At 35.0% G+C, this 19,717-nt stretch overlaps 3 protein-coding genes across 5 annotated transcripts in view; 2 read left to right on the top strand and 1 right to left on the bottom strand.

Moving 5' to 3' along the window:
- ntng2a (netrin g2a) overlaps positions 1-2,248 on the bottom strand; it is a 58,974-nt gene extending 56,726 nt beyond the window's left edge. The window contains exons 1-2 of one of the 3 annotated variants that reach the window (XM_082188161.1): positions 1,672-2,248; positions 5-587 (exon numbers count right to left, since the gene is read on the bottom strand). In XM_082188161.1, coding sequence (XP_082044287.1) covers positions 5-241 — 237 coding nt within the window. In that variant the 5' untranslated portion in view covers positions 242-587; positions 1,672-2,248. The remainder of the gene's footprint in view (positions 1-4; positions 588-1,671) is intronic. The other 2 variants (XM_082188160.1, XM_082188159.1) reach the window with 2 other exon arrangements.
- The window catches only part of rapgef1a (Rap guanine nucleotide exchange factor (GEF) 1a), a 112,848-nt gene that overhangs the window by 29 nt on the left and 93,102 nt on the right, over positions 1-19,717 (top strand). The gene's annotated exons all lie outside the window — the stretch shown is intronic.
- Positions 4,076-19,717, top strand: part of med27 (mediator complex subunit 27) — a 60,463-nt gene continuing 44,821 nt past the window's right edge. Inside the window, exons 1-2 of the mRNA XM_082188171.1 lie at positions 4,076-4,288; positions 4,847-4,991. Of these exons, the coding sequence (XP_082044297.1) occupies positions 4,086-4,288; positions 4,847-4,991 (348 nt within the window). The 5' untranslated portion in view covers positions 4,076-4,085. The remainder of the gene's footprint in view (positions 4,289-4,846; positions 4,992-19,717) is intronic.

The following is a 19,717-nucleotide window of genomic DNA, read 5'->3' as shown; positions in this document are numbered from 1 at the left end:
TCACCAGAGTGCAGAACCTTTCCGGTGGGTTCCCACATGTGATATCGGGAGGCTCCACTCGAATCTGCATGTACTCCTTCATGGGCGTGGGTTTGGGCTGGCAAGCGTAATATTCCCATGTTGGTCCATCGTCTGTGCTGACCAGCGACTTACAGATATCGTACTGGCCGAGAGTCAGGATAATGCACTGTAAGAGCAGGAGCGCCTGTGAGAGCATGGCACTGGATGGGTCCATGGGCATGAAAGAAAGGCAAGGAGTATCAGCATGGAAATTATTTAGATTGAGAAATTTCCAAAATCCATCATGGTGGCGGTTTCTTGCAAAAGGGCAATGTCTGGTCCTCCGCAGAAAACTGTGTGCGAATTTGTAAAATGTGTAATAATCAGATCTGTTGTGACATTCCCAAAATTCAAACTTCAGTTTCTATATGTTGCAACTGACTTCCTGTTCAGGGGTGGATGTCACTTCAATTCAGAGACATAAAAAGCATTTAGTGGTTTGTGTGCAGTCAGAAGATGTCTGGTGTCTGAGTCCAATCTGAGATTCAAGTGTGATGAGATTAGCTGTTTCATTTCTGATGGTTTGCCTAGGAAATAGAAAAAAAATGATTAAAAAAACATATGCTACAGTTTAAAAAAAAACTGTTATTTAGGCAGTAAAATATTAAAAAATACAATGCATGCATTTGCATTAGAGTTTATGGAGAAAATGAATATTTTACAAGGCAATATACATTTTATGATAATATTTTTATAACAAAAATTTATTAAATTCCTTGTTCTGTTTTTTAAATTAAATGTTACATTTCTAAAGGTTTATTTTGGTATAATGTGTTTCTCTGATGGTGTTTTGTCTTATTATACTGGTGGTCACAGTTGATTGAGATGTTGGTTATGATTAATTTAAAGTCACCATGGCCTTATTTTATGTTTATCAGAACATTTTTCAGAAACAAACCGATTTTAATAACCCATCTAGGTTGGTATATTGACATTATATGATTTAATGGCATATTCAGTCAGGAACTGTAAAGTAAACTGACACCATTACGACTAAAACATCGTCACTATTTTTACTATAAAATTCAGGCAACCACAGCTATACCAGTTTTTCCACCCCAAAATTATTTATTAATTTTTTATACCGTAGCAGAACTTTCAAGGCTGTGCTTCGAGAATCTGCCACTCCATTGTGCCCATCTTTTCTTAACTTTTACACTTCGACATTGCAATTGGAATCTTTTTAAATAATTGAAACGCTTAAGTAGGTCATCTGAACAGGACATGGTGCAAAATGATGCGAATTAATCAATTCTATTTTGACGTGACATGAAATGCGCGCGAATATTAAACAAATGTATTGTAGTTATATAGAAATAATACGTATAAATCAAGGAAATTATAAATGCATAACTAACTGAAGAAATAAATATCTTGTCTTTTTTTCTTTTTTTTTTTCAGAAAACTGAGCAAACAAGTTTAATTAAAAGCACTTAAAAAATATCAGGGATTTACTATAGACAATAACCTATTTTTCTTGAGCTAAAGTTACTTGAATTCATCAAAGAGCATCTGAAAAGCTGACCATAATCTGAGCGCTTTAAAAGATTCAGCATGTTCAATTGCCAAAATATTTAAGACTAAATAAGTGACACACTTGTGTAAACTTACCCTGGCTCCAGATATCAGCACCATTACTGTACCCAGATGAATTTCTTCTGTATAAACTCTCTCTCTCTCAGTCAGTTCCCTGCCATATCACTTGAGATGGATGAGAAACACATGCACACGTTACTCCTCTCCGTAGATCACAGCAAACGCTTTCCCCTTCGTGCTTTCTTCGGCTGACGCGTAGTTTGTTGGATAGCATTCTAGATAGATGCCCTACATCCAGACTGCTCCAAAGCGAATCATGTATTGCCTGAAAACGAGCATTTAAAGTTTGTCTTCCTGTCCCTGCCTTCATTGATGTATATGTCCTGTGCGCTCAAGGACAGACTTCAGAGTAGCTACTACACCTCCCATTCCCATTCCCATCCCCGCTCCTGCTCCATTCACCCTGCCTAATCTACTCTAGCTAGCCTATCTATTTGCGCATCGCAATATCTGACTTTCATTAGTCTTTTGCAAACCTCGATGCATATACTTTTGGCCACTGCAAACTGCCTGCCTTGTCTAGCCTAACTAGTGTGGAACAGAAGTTTATCTACGGGCTTGAAGAGCTGAACCGTCCCAGCAGCAGATGAGGCAGTCCGCCCCGCTTAAAGAGACAGATCAGAGGCTGAGGATTCCACATCTCCTCCTCACAAGTCATACAGACAGAAGCCTTACAGACAATACCATAGCTTCGGTTAAATTGTAATAGGTATAATGCAGTAAAACTGTGGTAACTTGTATGAATGTATGCATGCATCTGTCTGCATGAATGAATGAATAAATAAATAAATAAATAAATAAATAAATAATAGGACTCCCCCCTAATAGTCGACTAACTTTTAGTCGACTAGAAGAAGTTTGGTCGACCAACATGTCATTAGTTGGTTAATCGCAAAAAAAATTAAATAAATAAAACTCCACAGGAAGTGACGAAGTCTGTGTGTGATGGACAGATCCTTAATGCAGTAAATTCAAACATTCGCCTATCAATATCATTAATCGGCCTCAAATAGGCTATGGCTTATCACTTAAAACATGCCAGTAGTAACAATTTTACAAGTCCACTCGCAAGTGTTTGTGTGTAGAAACACGCGCTACATGACAGGCGCCGGCGCCATCACTTGCATTTAACTTAAAATACTTAAAATTTTTAGTCATACAGATAAGAGTAATGCAAACTGTAAAGGGTCTTTACAGTTCATTTCAGTTTCATTATTGTAAAATAATGAACACAAGCAGGATGCGCTTTCTGCCGTCTTGGTCTCAGTCACATTACAAAACGAACCGAAACTCACAGACATGAGAAATACATCTATGGAAAGCTTGAAATATCTACTTAAATGAACCAATTCAAATGGAAAATAAATATTCTCAGATATGTTATCCATATGAAACGTGCACATAGGCAGCAAGGCGTGTCCACTAGCCTAATGCTGAGGTGATGAGTCAGCATATATTAGTGACTTAATCTCTGCTGCCAAGAACACAGAAAACATTATCACTAAATTATTATAATGTTTAGACAGTCTCCTTCTGTTTTTTACGACACACTCATAATCATTACGTTTGCCGGTGCACTGTGGCAAGCTTTATGAGTGCGTTTGAGCGCTGATTAGGCTATGTAATATACAGGCGATTAAGGCTTGTTACTATGATTTAATGGCTAATTATGCTAATAAACGTGCGAATAGGGCTATTGCTAGAAAAATCTTTAGTCGAGGGCAACCGTAATAAATAAATAAATAGGCCTAAATCAAGATTCTGAAAGTTTCATATGCTACACTAACTTTCTTAACTATGGCATTTTGGCGAAAACAAAACAAAATAATATTTTATTTTATTACTTTAATAAATAGTCTGTGAAAAGAGGTGTTTAATCAGAAAATGTTGAACATCAATCTCAGGATGTTATATGAGCTGTTATATTTAAAGTTATATTTATATGAGGTTTGCATTTTTGCAATTATACTAAATAATTAAGTAGGCTAGGCTACTACTAAACCCTGGCAATAAACGTAAGTACAAACAAACAAACAAACAACAATAAATTCACAAATAAATAGTTTATGAACACACCAGAATGGGCAACATGATTGCAGGTAATATGGTTGCACAATTAACCTTAGGCTACTTAAGAGGTCTTTAGTGCTTTAAAAATGGTTTAAGGCTGTTTGTGTCATCTGATGGAGCTGTCCATGCAAAGCATGATAAAAAAGAGTAAACTGAAGAAATTAACAGAAATAATTATGTTTTTGCTTATAAGCCGAGATATTATTTTATTTTAAATTGATGTAAAAATTTTTTTTTTTTTTTAAATCCAGCTACTTTGCGAAATGAAGATCCTGAAAATCAAAGAAACTACAAATCCCACCATCCCTTTCAGCAGCAGTGACGTCACACGAGCGCCAGTTTTCTCAGACGGAGAAGTGATGGCGGACGTTATGAATGTTGGAGTGAATTTAGAAGCTTTTTCTCAAGCGATTAATGCCATCCAGGCTCTTCGATCGAGTGTAACCAGGGTGTTCGATTCTCTTAAAGATGGGATGAAGAATAAGGAGACCCTTGAAGGGCGGGAGAAAGTCTTTATAACGGAATTCCAAGATAATTTACAGTCAGTGAATCGCGATTTAAAGTGAGTGAGTTGTCTGACAGAATTCACTAACCCTGTTCACTAGCCCTTGTAACGCTATTAACACAGTAAATGCTATTGTTATTGTAATAAACCATGGTTACTTGGTGGTACTACCCAGTCCATTGCTGTCAGCATGAAAAGCAAGTAACCAGAATATTCTAGTCTTCCATTCCATAATGTTTCCATTATTATTTTTCTGTTGAAACAATTATTTTAGTAACTGTTTGGGCGGTAATTATGGTTACCGTGACATCTTTTTAATTATGGTTCCTGAAGTCAAAACAGCTAGGCTTTAGGAACAATAATTAAAAAGGTGTCATAATTTAGAAAAACATACCTCTCTCTCTCTCTCTCTGTATGCGTGTACACACACACACACACACACACACACACACACACACACACACACACACACACACACACACACACACACACATATAGATATATACATACATGCACACATACAAAGTATACATGAGTGGAGTGTGACATTGGTTTATTTGTGTATGTGCAAGTGTAACAATATTAACCATAACAGTATGACTGTTGCTTCTGCAGTGAATTGGAGCGTCTCAGCACTTTGGTTGGCAGGCCGTCAGAGAGTCACCCCTTACACAACAGTGGACTGCTCAGTTTAGACCCCGTACAGGACAAAACCCCTCTGTACAGCCAGCTGCTCCAGGCTTACAAATGGTCCAATAAAGTAAGTTGTCAGCATTTTGCTCATTCACCTAGAATTATTGTCTTTATATGCAACCTGTACAAGAAGCTGTTTTATAATGTGAATGTAATCATGGCTAAAGGGATGGCTTTAATACAGAGCCCGGCCTAAAGGGTCATGGCGGTGGAAAAAATAACAAGTCAATGCTTTTGTATTCTCTCAAATCCACAGAGAAACTTTGCGTTCACTCGCAAAAACCTTTTGAGCTCTTTGTGAGCAAATGCAAAGTTCCTCGGCGTAAAGCAAAACATTTGCGAGAGAACGCAAAAGCATTGACAAATAAGTTTTCTTCCATCTCATATTTTTTTCCTTTACAATGTCCCTTTAGGAGCCCTGTACTTTAAAGGTTTTTCATACGAGACAAAAAATTAGGGATGCACGATATATCGGCCACAATATCGGTACTGGTCGATATATGTTCATTTTTAATGTTATCATTATCGGCCCAATAAGAAAATTTGGCCAATATATTAAAGCCGATAAATAATGGATTATTTCCTTCAGCTGAGACACTTCAGATGTGCTCTTCGCCATGAAAGGTTTTGAATTGCTTTAAATATGATTGGAATCCCTTCAAAAAGGAAAATACAGTTAAGTGCAACATGTGCAGCACGCATACAATTATAATGAGAACATAATGAGGACATGGCTTTTAATGGTGAGACTTTTGTTTTTGTAATCAGGCTCTCAAAAATTATATAAAAAATTGGATTTAGAGATTGATCGTCCAATTTATCAGTTATCGCTTTCCTATATAAATGATTATCGGTATCGGCCAAATATTTCATATCAGTGCATCCCTACAAAAAATAAAGGTCCTTCTACCAAAAGATATAGCGTATACCTTAGTACTGTATGCAAACAAAGGTGCATAGTTCTTTTAGGTTCTGCTCAGTGGTGTTGTAGCTGTATGTAATATCATATAGGAAAAATTATATGAACCCTTGTATTTACTGTAGGGGTGTAACGATACCCTCATGTCACGATTCGATACATATCACGATACTGAACTCACGATACGATATTATTGCGATACTCCAAGACATATGATTGAAGGTTAACAAAAAATTTACTGTTTATTAAAATCCGTAATTTGATATTACATTGTGGGTGTAAATGAATAGGCTTGGACTTGGTGCTGAAACCCAATGCACAGGACAATATAATAAAATTCTGAGACCAGAATAAAAATATTGATGATCCTGAAGCTGAAAATACAGAATTATTTTAGATGAATATGCTTGCACTCTTTCACAGACTAGATATATTTAAAATAATGTAGTGTTTACTGGTAACATAAGACATTTGGCATTACCAGGACCCACAAATATTCCCCCATTGCATTATTATACATTATATTTAGTAGTTTAATGTAGTACTGAGACTAAAACTCGAAACTTGAAATTTTTCTCACACAGTAATTTTTATTTTGGGTGAAATATACACAAATATTGTCACCATCCATGATACATATTTTAGATTTTTTGTATTGCGATATATTGTTACACCCCTAATTTACTGTAAACTGGAGGCTCTGGTCAGAGCCCTCTCTCATTTTGGCTTAGTACTTGTGGAAGATACATTGGTTTTGTCTTCATGTAGTTTTAAAAAGTTGCTTCACATCTGGTAATGAATTCCCAACGAACATGAATGCAAGGCTTTTACATCATCATGGGTGTCAAACTCGTCTGAGACGTGGAATCGAATATCATCTTGCGTCTAATAATACTATAATCAATAGGAAGCAGGTCTACAGTTTGATGATCTAATTCACAGCGCATCAATGAGACGCATTATAGCTTGTAGCTGTGATTTGCTTAATGCAACGCGACTAGTTCCAAATGTAAAAAAGAGTCCGAAGTCCGTCTGCTTAATTTGACGGAAAATAGAGTTGTTACTTCTTGCCTAGTAAATCGTCTTTTGTTCCCGTCCTGAAAAGGCTGTAAAATTATGTTCTCTTTGGATCAAGGTCCTCAAGCGAATCGTCTCAATAAAACGCACACCACGTCTTGCCAGAAGAGCACACACTTGAGATTCAATAGATGTGGGTGTTCTCACAGCAGAACCAACATTTGCTCAATATCCATTACAGCTGAGTGCTTTGACTTCTTTTGATCTTGAGTAGGTCTTCTGTCCTAAGTGTTATTGAACAAGATTTGCTATTCTTACTGTAAATGCAATTTCACAGGATGTCTGCGCTCTGTTCTTGAGTTCTTTGATGCTTTGCCTTTAGGTGATGCAGGTAGCAATATGATAGATGAGGAATTTAATAGGAAACACACTGTTTATTTGTTTGTTTTTTTGGAAACATGTCACAAAGCTCTGGTTGGATTCTTAATTTGGGGGAGTTTAAATTATAGGTCATTAAAGGGTGAAGAATGTTCTGCAGTACCTTGAGAACCTGTTGAGGCTTTTGTCATGAATTGGTGAATGTGTCGCAGGTTTATTTATATATAAATATAAATGTGACTGGGGTTAAAGTACTCAATCAATAGCAGCTACTCATCAGTTGCTCTCTCCACACTCATCTGTGCAGAATAGTAGGTGTACGGACGGAGGTCTTCTTCCTCAAACAAAAGCAAATCTTTTCAAAGTTGCTATTGCATAGAGAAGCTCTTGAAACATCACTGGTTGGTGTCTTTTTTTTTGTTGGTCAAACGGGAATTGAATGTCTCTTCTTGCCCAGAAGTGCTTTTTTATTCCTTTTTTCTAATATAGTGGTTTGTCACCGTGTTGATTTTCTTGTAAACCTCAACATTAGGACTTTGTGATACAAACACTTTTATTTCTAGGGATGTACAATGTAATGGCCCCCTATTGATTATCAGCATTTAGTTAGTTAGTTAGTATTAATTGGTATCAAACTAATAGACCTAAAGATATTGTATATTTCATTGTTTATTCCTATTTAGTTTACATCATCATCTATAGCTTTTTCAAAAAGGAGTATTGATCCTGATATCAGTGTTTTTATAGTTGATAATAGTTTACTAAAACTATAACCATAAAAACAAACATGTTTGTTGCTTGAAATAATAAAAACGTTAACTTAAATAAAATACAATATTTAAAAAATATATATTTCAGCACTAATTGCCAAGGCTATACTTTTCTAATTTTCATTTAGTTTAACTTGATGCACTGAACTATAAATGTCAAAAACACAACAAAATTATTAAGAAAATTGAATTTTTTTTAAATAAAAACTATAATATAGAATCTGAATTATACTAAAACAACACTGCCTGTGACTTGTTTGATAATGTTTTTAAAAAAATTTTTATTCTTCCCTCTTTTTTGTAATTCCATTTGGTGCCAGTAGTGGTGCAGAAATTACCTATTTTACCTATAATGGTTTTGAAAGCAATCAACAACCAAGCCAGCTTTTTTTTAAGAAAGTAGACAGGATCCGATTTGGTTTCATGTTGACTTTTTTTTTTTGTTTTTTTTTTGTTTGAAAACCTTTACTAAATGTCTGTGTTCTACTGGTCTCATTAGTATAAGCCAGTGCTACATGAGGGTGGTTCATGAGGTTGCTCTGCCCTCTCTGGGTGGTAGGCCAGCTGTTTCCCACACTCTGAGGCTGGGAGTGTTACAGCAGGATTAGGTGTGTCTGGGCAGGACGGTGTGCGGGTGAACATGGGCGTGGGGCCAAACCAAGCCTTTCTGCAGAAGTATTGATGCTTCCACGCTGTCTGTCCAGACAGAACCACCCCCGCCCCACTGTAAATACGATCGATGCGAACGTTTCTGCCATGCAAATGACCCCAGGATTAATGCACTTGGTGCTTTTAGTAAGGCTGTTTTTGGCCATTGTCTCCTTTGTGTGGGTATCTCAGTCTGGTATTTAGGATTTTATGTTTTTTTTTATTTTGTGCAATCACTATGGAACATTAAAGGGGTTATATCGTGAAAAATCAACATATTTTTCATTAATTTGTAAATTAAACTAGGCTAAATAATGACTGTTTGTGGCAGATTTCTTTTTTCTTTTTGTTTATTATAATTGGACCTCAAAAGGTTTAAAAATTAATAAATTAGGCTACTCCTTTAAGAAACAAGTGATCCCAAAGCATTTGTGTTGTAGTAAATTATGGTGCAGATTTGTGTGTGTGTGTGTTTTGGCATTTTTACAATAATGTATGTTTCTCAGTTGTACTTTTGCCAAAGAAGACCATCTTGTAATATTGCTAATTGTATTTTTTAGTGGGCATGTAATCTGTTCAAGAGCTGTTAAGGTGATCCGGTTGGATTTGAGAGTGAATAGATGAACAGTTAATTAAAGGAAAACATGTTTCGCCTTTGGCTACTAGCTGTCACTCACCTTCATTATGTCCTGGTGTGTTTTGTCTCAGAAATCTCAAGGTCCACTCCTTCCTGAGGCTCAGGCTTTGTTTTTTTTCTTCTTTTAATTGAGAAGCATTTTACATTAGAAAACATTAAGTACAAAATAAAGCAGGGGAATTGTTTTAACAAAAAATGGTAACTCTTTGGTCCCATTAGTTTACGTTAACCAACATTAACTTACAATGAGCAATATTTGTTACATAAAAATGAATAAAAATGCCATGGTGAAGAGAGATTATTTGTCTTTGTTTTGTTTATTTTCTTTGCATTAATATTACCAAACTTGGTATTATGTTTTTTGTTTTGTTTTACTAACCCTGCTTGTTGAAGAGCTTGTGGGTTTGGTTGTTTTTTGTAAGCTACCTCTAAGTTTTGTTTCTTTTGGTTGTTTCGTTTGCAAAAAGCACATTATTGCGTTTTGCATCATCGCAACTTCATCTCACGCTTTCAAGTGTTGTATGTCGGAAGCGACGAATATGAAAGGGTAAGATTTGCTTATAGGAAAAGTGGATTACAAAAAAAAGAGTCATAACTTTCCTTATCAGTCCCCCCCACCCCTGAAAAAATGCAACTCCTCATTGTTACCTAGGTCCAGTAAATATATATTATGATAACAGATACTCGCCATTCGACTTTTACATGGAATGCAAGAACAATGCGAATGAAAACAAATCTACATAAATCGGAAAGGAGAGGTTTAGAAAGACTGAATATTTGAACAAACCCGTTTCAGACTTTTTTTTTCCAGAATTTCAGAGAAATTAGGTGATGTGTAATGTATATTATGAGAAAATTAAAGTGTTTTTGACTTCCAAAACAAAATGAGGAACCTTTAAAACAGCATAATAGGGGCACTTTAATGCAGTTAACCAATGTTAACACATTGAACCTTATTGTAATGGTCCAATAAATAATGAAACGGTTCAATAACTACTTTTTCTGAGACCAGCTTTTGTCAAGCAATATTGGACGGCATCGGTACTGCTGCTTATCTCTTTGCAAAAGTCTTATGTTTGTGTTTACCATGGCTTTTCCTGACAAGTGTCTGTTTCATTGTCAGTTGGAAGCCCGAACGTCTGTTTAATGTCAGACAACATTGTATTTAACACATGCGCTTGTGTTCTGTCAGTACAACAGAGATGTCAGGGTGCACAGAGACGTTTAAGCACCTGCTTATCCCTGTACCAGTGCACAGTTAAGACATCAAGCTGTTATTCTGTCAGCTTTAAATACTAGTGCTCCCCTAGTGCCAGCAGACCCGGGGCTGCCTGGAGCACATGAATTATGGGACAAAATTTTGAGTTTTTGCAGAAATTTTTCATGATTCTAATCTGTGTTTGAGCTAAGAGTTTGTTTTTGTGTCTCTGGGGTTAAATCTTGGGAAGAGTGAAAGTACAGCCATTGGTTTAATTCTGTAAAAACCCTTTCTTCATAGAATAAATATTAATAAAAGATAGAATAGTGAAATTTTTGTTATTTACACACCTTAATGTTGTTCCACCCCTATTATATTTTGCTTAAGGACAAAAAAGGAGCATGAACGTAGTCCACATGACTTGAGCATTTTGAGCAAGCATTCTGAAACCATACAATAGCTTTGTGTGAGAAAAAAGTTCGTATTTTTTATTTATTTAATTTTGATCTGTTCCTCATACCATGCAATCGAATGGCGTGTGGAATCGTGTGGACTTTTTTATGGGGCTTTTTATTTCATTTTATATTTTTATTTGTTAATTAATTTTTTAAAATATATATTTCCAGTAACTTTGGGTTTTATGGAAAAAAGCATGTATAGGCAGCACAAGTTTTGTAATAACACCAGGGACAAAATTCGTTTTTGAGTGAACTATACCTTTAATTTGATAACAATGTCACTTGACTGTCCTATTGCTCATCAATGTATTGTTAGTATATTTTTAATTGTTTTATTTATATATATATACACTACTGTTCAAAAGTTTGGGGTCAGTAAGATTTTTTTATGTTTTTAAAAGAAGTATCTTCTGCTCACCAAGGCTGCATTTATTTGATAAAAAACAATAAAAAATTTTTTTCTATTTTAATATATTTTAAACTGTAATTTATTCCTGTGATCAGAGCAGAATTTTCAGCATCATTACTCCAGTCTTCAGTGTCACATGATCCTTCAGAAATCATTCTAATATGATGATTTGATGCTCAAGAAACACTCATTATTATTATTATCAATGTTGAAAACAGTTGTGTACAATTTTTTTTTTTATTCTTTGATGAATAGAAAGTTTAAAAGAACAGCATTTATTTAAAATAGAATATTTTCTAACATTATAAATGTCTTTACTGTAACTTTTGATCAGTTTAACTCATCCTTGATTAATAAAAGTATTGATTTATTTTATTTGTTTCACCCAAAAATTAAATTTAAATTCTTACTGACCCCAAACTTTTGAACGGTAGTGTTTAATGTTACAAAAGCTTTAGATTTCAGATAAATGCTGTTCTTTTGAACTTTCTATTCATCATAGCATCATGAAATAAAAATGTAAATAACTGGTTTCAACATTGATAATAATCATAAATGTTTCTTGAGCATCACATCATCATATTAGAATGATTTCTGAAGGATCATGTGACACTGAAGACTGGAGTAATGATGCTGAAAATTCAGCTTTGATCACAGGAATAAATTACACTTTACTGTATATTCACATAGAAAACAGCTGTTTTAAATTGGAATAATATTTCACAATATTACAGGTTTTGTTTGTATTTTTAATCAAATAAATGCAGCCTTGGTGAGCAAAAGATACTTCTTTTAAAAACATAAAAAAATCGTACTGACCCCAAACTTTTGAACGGTAGTGTGTGTGTGTATAATATATATATATATTAAATAAATAAATAAAGTAAAATGCTTTATTAAGAGAAATAGCAACCATATTTTCCCCCTTTTTTATCAGATTACAAGTAACAATATGCAAATGTTTTTACCATTTAATGAACCCAAAGCCTCAGGAAGGAGGAGACCTTGAGATTTCTGCAGCCAAACACATCAGGCTATAAGTTATGATGAGTGACAGCTAGTAACCAAGGGCTAAACATGTTTCCCTTTAATTGTCTTTATAACTTGTGACCATGCATCACGAGTGCATATGTCTGTCATTGATGGAAACTCTGTGAGTAAAATGAGACACAGACTTCGTTGACTTTCACAAGGTCACTTAGCCAACGGCGCTCTGATATTCTTCTACTTAACCGACGGTCTTGCACAAATGGACGAACTAATGAGATCAAAAGATTAAGGAGCAGAAGTTAGCCCCACTAGTGTGAAATTGCTAAGATTGTAATTTGCTTATGTATTATAGAAAATCTCTCTTCTTTGGACATAGACTTTATAATGACCCTTTACATAAGCAATCCCTTCATTCAAGCAGATCTCGAGGAAATTCCACATTTGACTTCATTCTAAAACAGGGAGGGAATGGAATCCAAATCATATTCATAGTCAAGCCAGCTCAGGGAGCGCTAAGACTCCTGATGGGCTAAGGGAACCGTCTAGATGTATTTTAATTTTTTATTTCATTCCTGCTATATCATGTCCACTAGGTCTGGAACTATACGATCATTTCGGTTAATGCCAACACGAGTGAAATGATTCTCAATGCAGATTTCGCATAGCAAAAAAAAAAAAGGTAAAAAGTAATTGAAGTCGAACACACCATTATTTCAAAATTTAAAGGGGTATTTCAGTCAAACATTTTAATTCTGTAGTGATGTACTCACCTACAGTCAAACCAAAAATTATTCAGACACCAGATATAATTTTTTATATTTTTTGACTAGAGGGTGCAGGACACTATAGTTAATTTATGTAAGTGAGCAAAGTAAAGTAAACTGTGACATATTATACCCAAAAACTCTTCATACAGTGGACTACCTATAAAATGTATAAAAATTTGGGACCACAATTTATTCAGACACTTTGACCTGACCATGTTTTGCTTAAGTGTTTTTTTCTTTAATTGCTAATGCGACCTTTTTACACCACAGACTGAACAAAATTAAACATTGCTTGGTAATTGGTTGACCTCAATTGGTATTATCTAATTGTGTACTTAAATTTAACAGCTGACAGCTAATTCAACCTAATTCATTTGTGAGACAGTCTAACAGAAGGATGGCCTAACCAGTGAAATATCAACTGATTTGTTAACTCTTGTCCTATTTTATTACCATTTTCTAAACTATAGCGAATAACCTGTGATAATGTGAGAAATGTTGAAGTTGTTTGAATAAATTTTGGTTTGACTCTACATGTCGTTTCAAACAATGTTGTGTGGACTGAAATACAGAAGAAAATCAGTCATACAAGTTTGTAAAAATGTCAGTAAATAGACAGAATTTTCAGTTTTGCATGATCTATCCCTTCAACGCTTAATGCAAAATTAAATTATTTGTATAGCAATTGATCATGTGACATTTGACAGAACCATTAGTGTTTGGCATGTTTGAGAGCTACGGTAAAGGAAAAGATTTTCGATGATTAAATATGAATTAACGTAGGTTCTATATGCATTAATAAAATTTTTACGTTACAATATCCACCTTTATGCATTCAATACATCTTGATTTCAGTAATGTAGTTGCCATTAGGCTGGGCGTCCAACTGCTAGTCACAAGTCAGTCCCCTGTGTCTGAGTTTAAATGATGGATATTTATATAATCTCAAAGCATAAATTTTTTTTCCTGTTTTATTTTTATTTTTTTATTTTTTTGCCCTCAAACTAATCAAAAGAATGCCATGAATGTTCCAGAGGCTCGTGGCTTTTCACATCGTACAATGTCCTGAAACCGTGCGGCTGGTTATGCGCTTTAATCATGTCTTGAACGAAGCTGTCAGAGGAAACAAATGGCAGACCTCAAACCCGGAGCCCTCAATAAGATCAGAGAGCAGCGGACTTGCCATCGCAACATGTTTCAGCCCTGCAGTTAATGATGGAGCATGTGTCTGCCAATTGCTGTGCCAGGGAGGACTAATAGCCTGGTCAGTCTTAAAGATCAGCGTGGCGCAAAGGGACGAAAAGGGGTGGAAAAGAACGAGAAACAACTAACAGGGGCCAAAAAAAAGCAGCGACCTTTTGAAAATGCATTGCTCTGAGAAAAATGTTTGATGTGGTAACTTTAGCAAGCTTGGATTCCTTATTAGTTTCAAGACAAGGGAGTGTAAAGTTGAAAGAACAGTGGTCTCGGCTCGCCTCAGCCTGCTAATTCCTCATTAAAATAGCAAGGGAACCTTTGATAGATACGTTTTTTTTTTTTTTAGCTTGCTATTCATGTGAGTGAATATTCATTCAAATCGTTTGTTTAGGATTCCGTCGGGACAATGTCTATTTGTTGTGTCCTGTAAATTTTCTGATGGATGGTTAAATTGTATGAACCTAGATGATAATGGTACTTTCTTGTAGGGTTTAACCTAATTGCTGTCGCTGCTTGGATCTTGGTTTGTAACCTTTTAAGATGGTAATTTAGAAACATTTACTCCATTTTTTGAACATTCCGAGCATTTCAAATTTAATGCGTATAAATACATGAATTAGAGAAAAGTGGATTTACAGGTTTGCTTTTTTTTTTTTTTTTTTTTGCTATACAAGAAGAACATACAGTGACCATTAACAATAAAACAAGAACATTACTATTAATTTGATTAAAATAATTGTTATCATGTATGCCACCAATCCTAAAAAAAAAAAAAAAAAAAAAAGATAATAATAAGCAACTATATACAAGATGATTTCGTATAACTTAAAGGAACTTCCTTGCAGACCAGTTACCGTTCAATCAAAGTCTGATTGTTTGGGTTTAATATATTCAGTCCATTTACTCCAAATTAAAAAAACTAAAACTTTTGTCCATTTACTCAAAAAAAAAACAAAAAAAAAAACTTTGTCTGGGTCTTTTACGAAAAAGAAAGTCTTTCCATCACATATATATTGTGTAATAAATATTCTTAATTTTCTTGTAATTGCTTGGTGTCTTTTTAAAGAAATAGTTCACCCAAAAATGAGTAATCTGATGTTTTTAGAGTAGTCATGCTGCTTTTTTCGTTGACTGTTCATAGTGTCTTCACCTGTAATTACATCTCCAAAAACACCATATTAGAATCATGAATGTAGTCCATATAACTTGTGATAGGTTTGCGTATACGGTGTAGGAATATTATCACTGAATAACAGCTTAAAGTTTGGTCTTTTCCTCACACGGCGCTGTCGTATGACTTCAGAAGTCGTTTGAACTACTGTACGGTAGCTCTAGAAAAACAACAGCAGACATAATTTTATGTTTTGATGAACTGTTACTTTTAAAACTGTTTTGATTTCAAATGCCTCTCTCTCCTTATTCAATCACTGCCTGTAGAAACTTGTTTAAATCCAAATGGGTTTCCTGCATGGAATATGTCTGATCTCATTTGTGTTACCCATAACCCTGATTTATGAGATCCAGATATAGAAAATACCCTAGACCTTGTGATCCCTGGCTGATATTTAAAAATTAATTAACCCCCTGACTGCAGCATTGCTGTCTCTTCCTCTATCCGCCCGTCAATCTCTTTTTCCCCATTCCACCTTCCCCTATTTTAAGTCTTTTTTTCTCTCTCGTTTCATGGGGATTAATATCTTAATTATCTCTTGTGAATAAATATTCTCAATGAGATCACTGACTATGCATATGGATAGAAGTTAGAACAGCATTTATGAATCTTTTTTTTTTTTTTTTTTTTAGCTTCTGCTCTGTCTTAAGTTATTAATTCTGTTAGTTTATCAGTTTATTCCAATTACTAGTTAACAAAATCTGTTTCTTAATAGATGCAGCACTGCATGTTGCTGGAGTTTAAGATGTTTTCTCACTTTGCAGGTTTGGTTAAATTAAAAATAACTGCTCTGCAGTTGCTCTGTTATTGCACTTCATTTGAATAAGTGTGAATACTGGCAACCAAACCCTGGTGCGCACCAAACAAGCGGACCGATACTCACCTTTTCAGGGGGTCTCGGTCTGCTTCCAAACAAACTCTGCTGCGGGTTGACTGAAATATGAATGCATCATGGACCAAAGGCATCTAAATGAGTCAAAAAATTTGATATCACAAGATGTGACCCTAAAAAGGACAGAATTTTCAAGGATACTTGGTTCTTCTCTTAGGAGCTACGTTGCCCATTACAGTTTGGTACCGTGTTTCTTTGCAGCAGGTCCCATTTGTGTGGCTCCTTTACACATTTTATAGGCTCTTTGTGAGCTCTCAGCTAAAAAAAATAAAAAAATAAAAAAAATGTACAAATAACAAGGACATTTAGCCCAGCACACAGGATTGTTTTGGATGTTCGGTAAGTTCTGTTGCAAAATATGTCATAAAATGTTTTCTGGTTTGTGTCTTTCGGTTCGGTGTTAAAAATGACAGTGTGAACTACGACTAAATGTATTTTTTGCTCCGGACCAAAAGAACCAAGAGAACTGAACTACAAGTGTGAACTAAATGTAAATGTATACTGGATATTTAATGCACTCCCTAAAGATCTAATATGGCATTCAACAGGTGTTTTTGTCCTAAGAGACTACACTTTTTTAAGGGACAGCAACATTAGGTTGCGTTCCTCTAGCTGATTCGAAACAACACAATTTTTGGCTTCACAACTGGCCATAGCTGTTAAAAATCTGATCATCAATTAAATATTGTTGCTATAAGAAAGTGTGATTTATTATTTGACTATTTCAACACTTTCTCCCAGTAGTCTACCTATCAAAAGCTAACAAATTGAGGCGATTTTTCCCTCAAGGCTGTGCAAAGATTTTGGGAGATTTTAGATAAAGACGCACTCATACAAACAGTCATTTCATCATTTTGGGTGCAGGCTAACAAGCGGCGAATGATCAAAGAGAGTTGTTTCAACTTGTACTTAATATTCGTGACATGATTTTGCTGTTCCCTCCTCGGCGAAGCTTCTTTGAATAGATATTGGGTTTGATGGGCGTGTGCAATTAGTTGTATGGAATAATGCAGTTCCCCTGCATAAGCGCTAGTCCTCTAAGTCTGCTTATAGTATTAAATGCATAAGCATCAGGAATGAGATGCACCAGTTGGAGCGTTGCAGAGATCTGGAAGATGGTGAAGGGGGATGCACTTGCCTCATTAAAATACTAATCTTTAAGAAGTTTTTAAGAATTAAAGGTGTTTTAGAATGTACATCCTATTTGAGAAAAATCTAAGCACTAATTTGACAGCACTTGAAACGTATCATGCATCATAATTCATTCCCAATGCTTTACCTATGAATTATTGTTGTTAGTTATTACATTGTTTATTTATTCATTGCATGATCAGTATCGGTTGCTTGCATTGAGCTTCTGAATCGATGCTAAACCTTTGCACATTTTTTGATTTATATTTATGTCTGATTATAGTTAATTAAGGAAAGATAAAATGCATTACAATCTGTATTAACCCTTTCATGCATGAATATGATAACCTCACTCAGGATTTTTTTCCTATGTGTTTTTATTGCTCTTAGGGCATGAAAAACAAGATTTAAATTATTTTTGATTTTTTTTACACAATTTTCAAAGAGATTTTCAGATGTCCACTTGAGTGGACAGCATGCGTTTATGGTTTAAACTGAAGAGATACTGTATTAAACATAATACAATAATCAAACAGATAAAGTGTGTATTTAACAAACTAATCAAAATTATATCAAATCATGTGAAAACTATAAAATATATACAAAAAATATAAATGCGAAATATTACAAAGGCAATTGAACTTCATACAAGTTGCACTTCGCGTATCTTTGATATCAGAACATGAGGACGTGATTCCATCAGAATTTTCTACAGCCTGTCAAGGTACAACTGTGGAAACCACTCAGATGCTCCCTCCAGTGTACCAGAGTATGTCTATTTACCCTTATTAGCTGATAATTTTGATTATGTTCAAGATGGACACATTTCTAGCATAGCCCTCCTCTGAGAAAACCTAGCGATACGTTTTTTTCCCAATCTCATCTGAAATTAGCAGTGTTGAGGGTAACGCATTACAAGTAACATGCCTAACGCATTCAGATTACTTTTTAGATGTTACAAGTGTAATGTGTTACAAGTTACATGCATTACCTAATCAGATTACTTTTTTGTTACGAGTAATGTATTACAAGTAACATGCATTACCTAATCAGATTACTTTTTGATCTAACAAGTAATTAATTACAAGTAATGTGCATTACGTAATCAGATTACTTTCTGATGTTACGAGTAAAGAAACGCATTATAAGTAACATGCATTACGTAATCAGATTTTTTTAATGTTACAAGTAATGTATTACAAGTAACATGCATTACATAATCAGATTACTTTTTGATCTAACAAGTAATGCATTACAAGTCACATACATTATGTAATCACTTAACTTGTTTTGATGTCAATGAAAATTACATTCTAATAATACAAATACATTTATTTACAGTCAAAAAAAGTCACTGCAGATTAAGTATTTTCAAAAACAATATTCACAGTATAAGTATGAATTGTAGCTGAAATATAGCCATTGATGCATGAGGTCCACTATAGTGGACAGATGATTAATCAGATTTTTCTCCCAATCTAAAATCAAAACTTGGAAAATTTAACTGTGATATGACTCATTAGATATTGCTTGATGCTGCAATATTTTTTTTTACCTACAAGAGAGTCTCCTAGGATAGAAGGAATGGGTGAATATTCCGGAGCAACTTGGCATTTCTGACTGACCATTGGCCATCTTGGTTTGGAGGAGGAAAAATATAATTGCAATATGCAATGTAAAGGATGATGCACCAGGGTCCACTGTAAAGGTTGATGTGCAACTATGCCATCAAAACCCGTGCAAATTCAAGAAAATGCTTTTTTAATAGCTGTCCACTGTAGTGACCACTACGCATGAAAGGGTTAAAGGGTGAACACAGATTTATAAAGTGTTTCCAAAGTTTTTCTTGAATTGCATTTGAGTGTGGTGGGTTTTACAGACCCTGTTTGCGAAAGTGTCTTGTTTAAAATAGGGTGTGCAACATCTTCGATTGGATTATGGTATTCTAATGTGGTGGACAACAATGCAATGGTTTTTTCTGTGCTTCTGTGATTGTGTCTGCTTCCAGTGGAAGAGGCTGTCTTGTTTTGTTCCATTTGATGGTGACGTTGATTGTGTGTGCTTGTCCCGTGCATTCTCTCACAAGTCAGATTCTGACCCTGCACTTTAATCTTCAACTGCCCCAATGAGATGACACTCTCAGCTGCCTGACAGCATTCTGGGTAATGTCTCTCTTGTCCTCTCTCTCTCTCTCTCTCTCTCTCTCTCTCT

This window comes from Leuciscus leuciscus, assembly GCF_965113295.1.
Source record: "Leuciscus leuciscus genome assembly, chromosome: 13".
Classification (NCBI taxonomy): domain Eukaryota; kingdom Metazoa; phylum Chordata; class Actinopteri; order Cypriniformes; family Leuciscidae; genus Leuciscus; species Leuciscus leuciscus.
The sequence above is the reverse complement of the archived record's forward strand: the minus strand, read 5'-3'. Positions and strand labels throughout refer to the sequence as shown.